The following is a 9,430-nucleotide window of genomic DNA, read 5'->3' as shown; positions in this document are numbered from 1 at the left end:
GCCATTCGGAAGTTATGACCAGAAGAGTGAAGACATGTCCAGACCGGCCAGAAGTTGTGCAACCGTTCCGGAGCTTCAAGACCACACCGGTCATAAAGCTCGGTGAATTTGCTATGGACTCGAATATGAGTTTTCCTCTTTTTCTGAATACCCTAGACAATACTTGTGTACTTGCTTCATAAGCAAACATGTCCAACTCAGATGTCATAAGGGGTTTGGTCTTTGCGTGCATCACAATCCTTCAATAATTTTCTACCTTGCACCATAAAATCTCGTGTACACGTATCACCATATTAATCTACACCAAATCAGCTTCGAATCTCTTGACACATAATAACATTTCGACTAGCTCAAATAAGCCACGCACAGTCGGTGACACCTTCAATGTTTGCCATGTGTCATAGTCCATGCAAATGCTCACTTCTATGTATTAAGACCAGACCTATACAAGCACGGTCTCTTATTCACTTGCTGCTAGTTACTTGCAGAGAAAAGAGAATTAATTGATTGGTGTAATGGAGAAGACAGTTCCAGGAGAGCCAACGAAGACCGAAACCTCCATGGTTGACACGGCAGCTTCAGCCGTACAAAGCTTCGCTCCGATTAACCAAATCCACCAACATCTCTGCGCGTACGCTACTGAACTCATTAATCCTCTCTTTTCATTTATGTTTTAGAATAAATAAAGAAGTGAAGGATAAAATTTGTTATTTAATATTTACACCAAATTTTTTCCTATATTAGATCTGTCAAATTATTAACCACACCAAAGGGGGAACATTAGGTTAATTACTCAATGGAGGAAGTGGAAGAACACAAAACCATAACTGAGCTCACACGAGAGAGATCGAGAAACTTACTTCTTTCCATGGCGTCTCTCCTTTTATCTTCTCAGCCGAAAGCGCGGCTACTCGGCGGAAAAATAGATAACCTAGAAAATGACTTCAACTTATAGATCCGAAATTTTCTAGGTCAACAAATGGATCGATTGCTTACTCATTTTTTGAGTATCGTTCTAAGAACGAACAACTTGGCCGGATTGCCTATCGCCGAAAATATCCAGATTTTGAGCGGAGAAGAAGTGAAATGCTCTAGATCGGAGATCTGAGCTCTCGAGGGAAGTGCTGAAAGGTGAATCGTCAAAGCGGATATGGTGAATGTCTTTGAAAGAGAAAGAGGCGGTGGTGGGGTTCAAGTTGAAGAGTTGAAAATTAGGGTTTGGGTAGATTTGGATTTGGAGAAAAACGAAGTGTGGGAGAGATAGATAGAGAACCAAGTGAGCAAGCAAAGAGATGCTCGGACCCACGTTTCCACCGCGGCCTCCTCTATAGCTAATTTTTTTTGTTAAAAACTCCTCTATAGCTAATTTCAGAGAATTATTGAAGAAAAAAAGAAATTTAATCACCTAAGCAAAAAAAGGGAAGAACACAGAGCAAAAGGGGAAGACCACTTTGCGTAAAATTTTCAATTTGGAGCCTAATTTTTACTCAATTGATTTTGGTATTTTTTATCCCAAATTTTTGGCACACTTTTTTCCCGCTAACCTTACCATAACGTTTTAGATATAGTATTTGATATCCTGTCTTTGTAAAAAACACTCAGAATAAAAACAATTCGGAAGAGAGTATTAGTTGTCATATAGACAACTTATCGTAGCGTTTCAACTTTTGGAAACGCTATTTAAAATTCAGAGGTTAATTATTAATAGCATAACTACATAAAACGCTATACTTCACTGCTATTAAAAACTAATATTCTTGTAGTGATAAGAATTTTTTGATATCTTATATATATACTAGATATGGACCCGTGCGTTGCACGGGTTGCCGGTCGAGATTATCATTCTTAACATTTTTATTTTATTTTTGTAAGCTTAACTAAAATTTTATAAACATATATATTTTAGAAAATGCAGCATAATTATTTATAAATATAGATTTATTAGCATAATGCATAATATAAAATATTATTTGTAGTTATGTTATACTAATTATTAAATCATCTAATATAAATGTTGGCCTATTTATAAAATTATATAATTCTTTGTTTATTATAAATTATGAAGTCATAAATATTCATATGTTGTATTATTGAATTTTAATAAGTTATTTACATCCATCAGAAGAGTGTGTTACATCTTTATAATTTCAATGTGAGCAATATGGAAACAAAACTATGACAATAAGAAAAGATAAAACTATATAGTTACGTAAATATATGAACGATATATGTATAATACATTAATATGTAAACATATAGTATGAGATACGCAAATATATTATTTTGTTTAGAAAAGTTTGACGTCATAATAAAATTGTGACAATAAAAGAGGAGAAAATATGAGACCGTCTATATCCATGTCATGTAACTTTACTTGATAATATGAAATATCCTCAACAAAAAAAGAAAACCTTATAAGGAATTAGAGAATATACACTAAATAACTTAAGACTAGAAAAAATTAAAAAAATAACATCAGACTAAACATTATCTATTTGCTACATGGCTTTTGTCATTTTTTGGCTCATATTATTAGTTTCTTCGTTTTCTCTTCTTTCTAAGTTTCAAAAATCTCTATGTTTCTCTCATTAGATTTTTCTTATTTTTGTTCGAACTCCTCTTTCTTTCTCCTTCTCTCTCTCGTCGGATTTTATATAATAAGAAGGAAACTTATGTATTAGTCAGATTCCTTAATTTGCCTCAATCTTTATAATGTAAAAATTGTTTTATATTGTGGATATATAAAACAATATATTGGTGTAAATTGGTGTAAAATAAGATAAGAGATGGCAATATATTGGTGTCATCATCAACACCAAGTTTCTCTTCGTTTGCCTCAATCTTTCACCACCATAAAGTAATTTGGTTTTAACAAATTAAATATTGTAAAAAGATAATTATAACAAATTTATAAATTTAAAGAGTTTCATAATATAAAAAGATTATTATAAGGAAAGTATATGTATATATAAAGAAATTATGTGTGTATTGTTCATAAAAATAGAAATTATAAAATAATGCTAAACGTTTTATTTATAAGTTACTAACTGTACAAAAAAAAAAGATTTAAGAATAGGATAATTTTCTTAAGTAAATTATATAATTTATTAATCATATAAGAAAAAGGATTGTAAATATTCACCTCTAAAAAAAAATAGATTGTCTCATTCTCACCAAGCAAACTAATTTCTTGAGAGACACTATCATTTCTTTAATTTCATTCTATTAGTAAAGTTTTTCCTCTCTTTTTTTGGTCATAAATTATTTTTAAGATAATATTAGTAACTAACCTTTGACTAAAAATTAATTAAGGAAATAGCATTGAGTCAAAAAAAACTTTTAGAAACTAATATTTTTCAGCGATGAAATAGCCTTCAAACAAAAGACAAAACATATATGTAATTAGGATTTAAAAAAACAAAAAATAAACACTAATAACAGGAAATCTAAAAATAAAGAAAATCAATACTAGAATTTTGACGAAGAAAGAGAGACATCCACCTAGAATCAGAGGAAAAAACAATGTCATTAAATATAATAGCATATCATACTAAAAGAAATAGGAGTAGCATGTGATTGTTAATGGAAGTGACGATGGTGGTGGTGTATGGTTACGGATATGGTGATAGATTGACTTTAAGAACAACATGAATCATGTAAAAATTATTTATCATTTATTAGAAATATATCATGTCATTTATATATATATATATATATATATATAAATACTTTGAATTACAATAGTTTTCTAAAAATAGGATGTTATATTTAGATCCAAAGAATATATGGCGATGGAGGCAAATTAAGAAATTATGAACGGCAATGGACATAGACTAGAATTGTTGTCGGAAAGAGGCTCGGCTCGATGCTAGAGAAAATAAAGGAGGAGAAATAAGATCAATTGGAAAAGATGAGAAGAGGCGGAATGGTGGTGTTGGTGATAAATAGACCAAGATTTATATTAGATGATTTAATAATTAGTATAAAATAACTACAAATTGCGTTATGCATAATAAATCTATTTAAAAAATAATGAAAATGTTGCATTTTCTAAAATTAAAACATAGCTGTTTATATAATTTTAGTTAAACTTTATAAAAATAAGTGACAATTTCGACCAGCAACCCGTGCAACGCACGGATCCATATCTAGTATATTAATAGAGAAACATTCTAAAAAATAAACCTTATATTAACGTGTTATTAACAAGATTGCCATGCTGACGTGTCGTTCTTAGAATGATTTGTCACCTGTTTTAAATAATTGCCCAAATTTTATTAGACTATTTACCGTATTTGCCATTAGTATTATACATACATATATTCCATTAATCAAAACGAATTTCTAATTAAAATTGTAAATAATTATGCAACAAAGTTTTTCAAAATAAATATACCACAAACTTAAACAAATGATTACGAAACTAATATTGGACGGATTCTAAATTTTCAAAAATGAAAAATTATAACCAAAATTATTTCTGAAATCTAAGATTTCGAAACTAAATTTTGGTCATGATTTTGGTACACATGTATAGAAATTTAAGATTTCGAAACTACAAAATATCGACTTGAAACTACCAAATCTCGACATGTTTGCTAAATTTTTAGATTTCTTAAACTTAAATGAGTAAAGGAATATCCCTTTTCAATATTCCTAATAAGATATTACCAATACATTTATAAATAAAATTGTTTCCAAATAAAAATCTAAAGAGCATTTATTTAGTTTAACAATTAAAAATCTGAATTTTTTTGGAGGGATTCTAAATCCGGCCAGTTCAACTGGTTCATCAGGTTGCAAGTTAATGGGAGATTTTTGTGGTTTTGTTCGGTTTTGAAATTATCGGACATCTGAGCAAAAAAAAAAAAAGAAAAAAATTAACGGACATTAGCACTAAACCTAAACCGCAGAAATGTACGAGTCGCAGGTTAACTAAACATACTGGACGGTTCAGATCGGACGTAAAAACATTGATTTATAAGTATATAAAGAAATTTATTGAAAGACACAAAATATTCAACCTTTTTAAAGATTGAACAATTTTTCTATTTATACATAAAATTGTGACCATCAACCTCCTTCCGCGCAAGGCGCGGATCTTGTATCTAGATAAGGACCCGTCCGATGGACGGGTTTATTTATTAAAAAATTAAAATCAAATTTGACAAAAAATTAATTAAATTTGACATAAAAATTAATCGAAAATAAGAGCACGAAGATATATGAATCTTATATAATTCAAATATGAACATAGAAATTGAAATAAACAATTTTGAAATAGTATAATTAAATTCAAAATATCAAAAACAAAAAAGAAGCATATATGTTTCTTACATATTCAAGAATTTCAAATAAAACAATATAAAACTTTACTTAAAATCCGACGATATGCCAATTTACACCAATATATTTAAAGAGTGGTGGTGATTTCAGAATTAGCGAGATTCGGTATTGATGGTGGTGATGATGGTGTAAATTGCCTCAATTTTCCCAACACCAAGTAAAAATGAAATCATCTTGAAACATAATCCGACGATACTTAAAATCCGACAATATCATCTTTATAATTTAACGTGTCTAATTAAACACCACTTTGGTTTTATTCATCAACTTTATAATGAATATTTTTAATTTTTGTTCTTCATATAAGTATACCATGAATTATTGTTATGTGATATATCTTTCATTCGAAATAATTTTGAATTAATAATTTTAGTGGTTAAAGAAACAATGCAACAGTGAAAAAGTAAATATTATTTTTACTTTTGAAAGAAAATTTCTACTTACAACATTGTTAACTAATTTTTTTGTTAAATTTGATTTTAAATTTTTTAAAATTAAACCCGTCCATCGGACGGATCCTTATCTAGTACCATATAAATCATGGCCTCTATTTAAAAGAAGGATTATTACAGATTTTGCCATCTTTTCGACTGACATTTATGGATTTTGCCATTTTTTCAAAATTTTTATGGATTTGTCATTTTTGAACATTTGAAAATTTCAAATTGACGATTCTGTTTTGCTAAAATACATACTTTATAACAATTATTAAACCCTAAATTCAAATGAAACTGACTAAACCTAAACATAACGGGTAAAGCGCATGTTAAATCGTATTTTTATAGCCCGAAAAAGGACAAATTCATAAGATTTTAGAGAAAATGCCAAAATGGCAAATCCACAAATACCACTCCAAAAAATGGTAAACTCATAAATGATTCTTGAATGAAAAAACGAATAACGATACATCATGTAAACCCTAAACCTTAATTCTAAATTATAAACTACGACCAGAACTTGTTGTTTAGTGGTTTGTGTTAAACTCCATAATCTCATTGATTTTGTTTATTGTAACTTTTAGATACACATTACGTTTGTTTGTACTATATATTACTAGAAAATGTTTAACCACAATATGCAATGTTGTCGTCTTTGTTAGTGAGGTCAAAAGTTTTAATTAATGAATATCTTACAACAAGATTTGGTTTGTTTGAGAGTGTTTTGTTTTTTTTCATCCCAAAAAATATAACCATTTAGATAATATTATTCAATTGTACAACCACTCAATACTAATCTATATACAATATCTATATGTCTATGTCTATATATATAGCATGGTATGGTTTTAGATTTAGCGGTCTTTTGTATCTTCTTCATTGATTAAAACTCTATAGGTACTACGTTTTTTTGGTTCTTTCTTGTTTCTCCATTCATCCATAAGAAAAGATAATGTAGTTCTGCCTTGTTCGTCCTACTTTTGATTTGTTTCTTACTACCATTTTCTGATTTTGGTATCAATTTTTGTTTTTTCTTGTACCAGTATATTAAATATGAAGGAGCTTCAAAGACAGACCAACATGGAAGACAGAATTTCTTTGATCAAGAACGATGTCACTGAAGTAAAAATCTCTAATTTCTTCTATATCAATTTGCTTTCTTGGATTAAAAAACATGTTTGAAATCCTTTGCTTGTGTTGTTACTTATATATGGTTGTGCATTTTGCGCAGTTGATTGGTAACACACCAATGGTGTATCTAAATAAAATTGTGGATGGTTGCGTGGCCCATATTGCTGCCAAGCTTGAGATGATGGAGCCTTGTTCTAGCATCAAAGACAGAATCGCGTATAGTATGATCAAAGATGCAGAGGAAAAAGGATTGATTACCCCGGGAAAGGTTAATAGAAACACTTAAAAAACCGTATCATCTTTGATTCTTTTCTATCGTTTGCAACTCACACACGCATCTTCCTAAATTTAAACCCGAATTATGACACAATGGCAGCACTAGTACAAACTACTGGGCTACGAGCTTCGACAAAAAAAAGAACATATATTATCTCTCCATAGTTCATTAGAATTCACGTTAAATTGATTTTGTTTTTATTAGAGTACATTGATTGAGGCCACGGGTGGTAATACCGGAATTGGTTTAGCCAGCATCGGGGCTTCAAGAGGTTATAAAGTGATTCTTTTGATGCCTGCAACGATGAGCTTAGAGAGGAGAATAATTCTGAGAGCATTAGGTGCAGAGGTTCATCTCACAGATATGAGCATAGGCATTAAAGGACAGTTGGAGAAAGCTAAAGAGATATTAAGCAAAACTCCTGGTGGTTACATACCACACCAGTTTATAAATCCTGAAAACCCCGAGGTTATATACTATCATGCTTCCATCACAATTCTATATTCTTTGAGTTTCTCTCTCACTCTTGTGATTTGTTTCTTGCAGATTCATTACAGAACCACAGGTCCGGAGATTTGGAGAGATTCTGCAGGGAAAGTAGATATCTTGGTTGCCGGTGTTGGAACTGGTGGAACGGTTACTGGAACAGGGAAGTTCCTTAAAGAAAAGAACAAAGACATTAAGGTTCAGAAACTTAACTACAGTAATTCTTGAAAACAACCATAAGAAATCGGATATTTTTTTTAACATAATTTCTTTACAATCTTCATCAATAGGTTTGTGTGGTGGAACCTGCCGAAAGTGCGGTACTCAGCGGAGGAGAACCAGGTGAGGAAATAAACATAATTATTTTAGAGTACTAGATTATTTCTAATATATAATTGATGATTCCATATTTGTAGGTCCACATTTGATCCAAGGAATTGGCTCTGGTGAAATTCCAACCAATTTGGACTTAAGCATTGTTGATGAAATCATTCAAGTAAGTAGCTAAGATCATCGACATCTCAATCGTGAAACAATATTCTGAGATATGCAATATTTTGATTTTAGGTGACTGGTGAGGAAGCTATTGAAACAGCCAAGCTTCTTGCTCTCAAAGAAGGATTATTGGTACAATTGGTTCTAACATTCTTTAAAGCTCTCAAAGAATTTAAAAACCGGAGTTTTTGATAAATGGGATGATTCATCTGGCAGGTTGGAATATCCTCTGGAGCCTCAGCAGCGGCTGCGTTAAAGGTTGCAAAGCGGCCAGAAAACGCAGGGAAACTCATTGTGGTAAGCTTTGTCTCTAACTTAGAATGAACATATATAAGCTTTTACTTAACCGAAATTGAAACCGGATTATCGAATATACCGATTATCGTATGGTTTGTAGGTTATTTTTCCCAGTGGAGGAGAACGTTATTTATCGACTGAATTGTTCGAGTCAGTCAGATATGAAGCTGAGAATTTGCCAGTCGAATAATAGTAACGTAGGATACAATAAGAGATGTTGGTACCAATATTACAGTTTGATTATTGTAGGTCACTGTAAAATCAATAAGAGTTACATATTTTCCATGATGATCAATTATAAGTTGTTCATTAACTATTTTCTCGATACAATCCTCGGTCTATATTTAGTAGAGAAGATCCCGATCATATTGTTGCGATTTGGAGCCGATAATCCGAACACTAGACCTTCACAATCAACCGTCAAATCTTACACCTCTTATGGCTACTATTTGTAAATGAATTGAAAATGAGATACGAACACGTTTATGAGTTCCATATGATCAAATCGATCTAAGGTACGTTTCAGAAAGGCTTGGCCTTACCAATTCACTATCATTTTGTTTTCGGAGAGTTACAAAAGAGAGAGAAGTAGAGAGCTTATAGCTCTGTTTTGATGCAGAGCTTCTAACTAACTCTGGGAACTCACTAACGGTCTTATAAACAGGAAGCTTTATTTGTGATTTTATGACCTTTGATTCTTATATACTTTCTCCGTTTCACAAAGAATTTTCGTTTTAAGCTTTTTTTTTTGTTTTACAAAAAATATCGTTTTGTGTTTTCAATGCAGTTTTTAATATTAAATTTCTTTTTATTCATATTATTTCAGTTTATTAATTAAAGAGAGAAACTGTTATAGTGTATTATCAAAGAGCATAAAAGAAAAAGCAATTGAAAAAACCCCTGAAAAAGATGTTTTTCCAAAATTAGCACAACATTTCTAAAATTCCACAAATATCATCCT

At 30.8% G+C, this 9,430-nt stretch overlaps 1 protein-coding gene and 1 long non-coding RNA gene across 2 annotated transcripts; one reads left to right on the top strand and one right to left on the bottom strand.

Annotated features, from left to right (window-relative positions):
- Positions 1–350: 350 nt before the first annotated feature.
- Positions 351–1,915, bottom strand: LOC110229870. The gene is made up of 2 exons (XR_002333211.1): positions 997–1,915; positions 351–907 (listed from the first exon to the last, which is right to left on the bottom strand). It is a non-coding gene; the product is annotated as an uncharacterized LOC110229870 (long non-coding RNA).
- Positions 1,916–6,814: 4,899 nt separating this feature from the next.
- On the top strand, positions 6,815–8,796 carry LOC9300032 (bifunctional cystathionine gamma-lyase/cysteine synthase). Its single transcript, XM_002865658.2, has 9 exons — positions 6,815–6,905; positions 7,015–7,182; positions 7,396–7,659; positions 7,738–7,875; positions 7,968–8,019; positions 8,094–8,173; positions 8,245–8,304; positions 8,389–8,469; positions 8,570–8,796. Exons 1-9 carry the CDS (start codon positions 6,837–6,839, stop codon positions 8,657–8,659), a joined length of 1,002 nt encoding a protein of 333 aa, XP_002865704.2. The 5' UTR covers positions 6,815–6,836; the 3' UTR covers positions 8,660–8,796.
- The last annotated feature ends 634 nt before the right edge of the window (positions 8,797–9,430 follow it).

This window comes from Arabidopsis lyrata, assembly GCF_000004255.2.
Source record: "Arabidopsis lyrata subsp. lyrata unplaced genomic scaffold ARALYscaffold_8, whole genome shotgun sequence".
Classification (NCBI taxonomy): domain Eukaryota; kingdom Viridiplantae; phylum Streptophyta; class Magnoliopsida; order Brassicales; family Brassicaceae; genus Arabidopsis; species Arabidopsis lyrata.
This window is presented reverse-complemented; position numbering and strand designations above follow the sequence as displayed.

Bases quoted from the DNA above. Each gene is read 5' to 3' on its own strand.
- LOC9300032 (XM_002865658.2), top strand. From the start codon at position 6,837: ATGAAGGAGCTTCAAAGACAGACCAACATGGAAGACAGAATTTCTTTG. The intron at 7,876-7,967 runs GTTCAGAAACTT...CTTCATCAATAG, and splicing joins AAAAGAACAAAGACATTAAG to GTTTGTGTGGTGGAACCTGC. The intron at 8,470-8,569 runs GTAAGCTTTGTC...TATGGTTTGTAG, and splicing joins ACGCAGGGAAACTCATTGTG to GTTATTTTTCCCAGTGGAGG.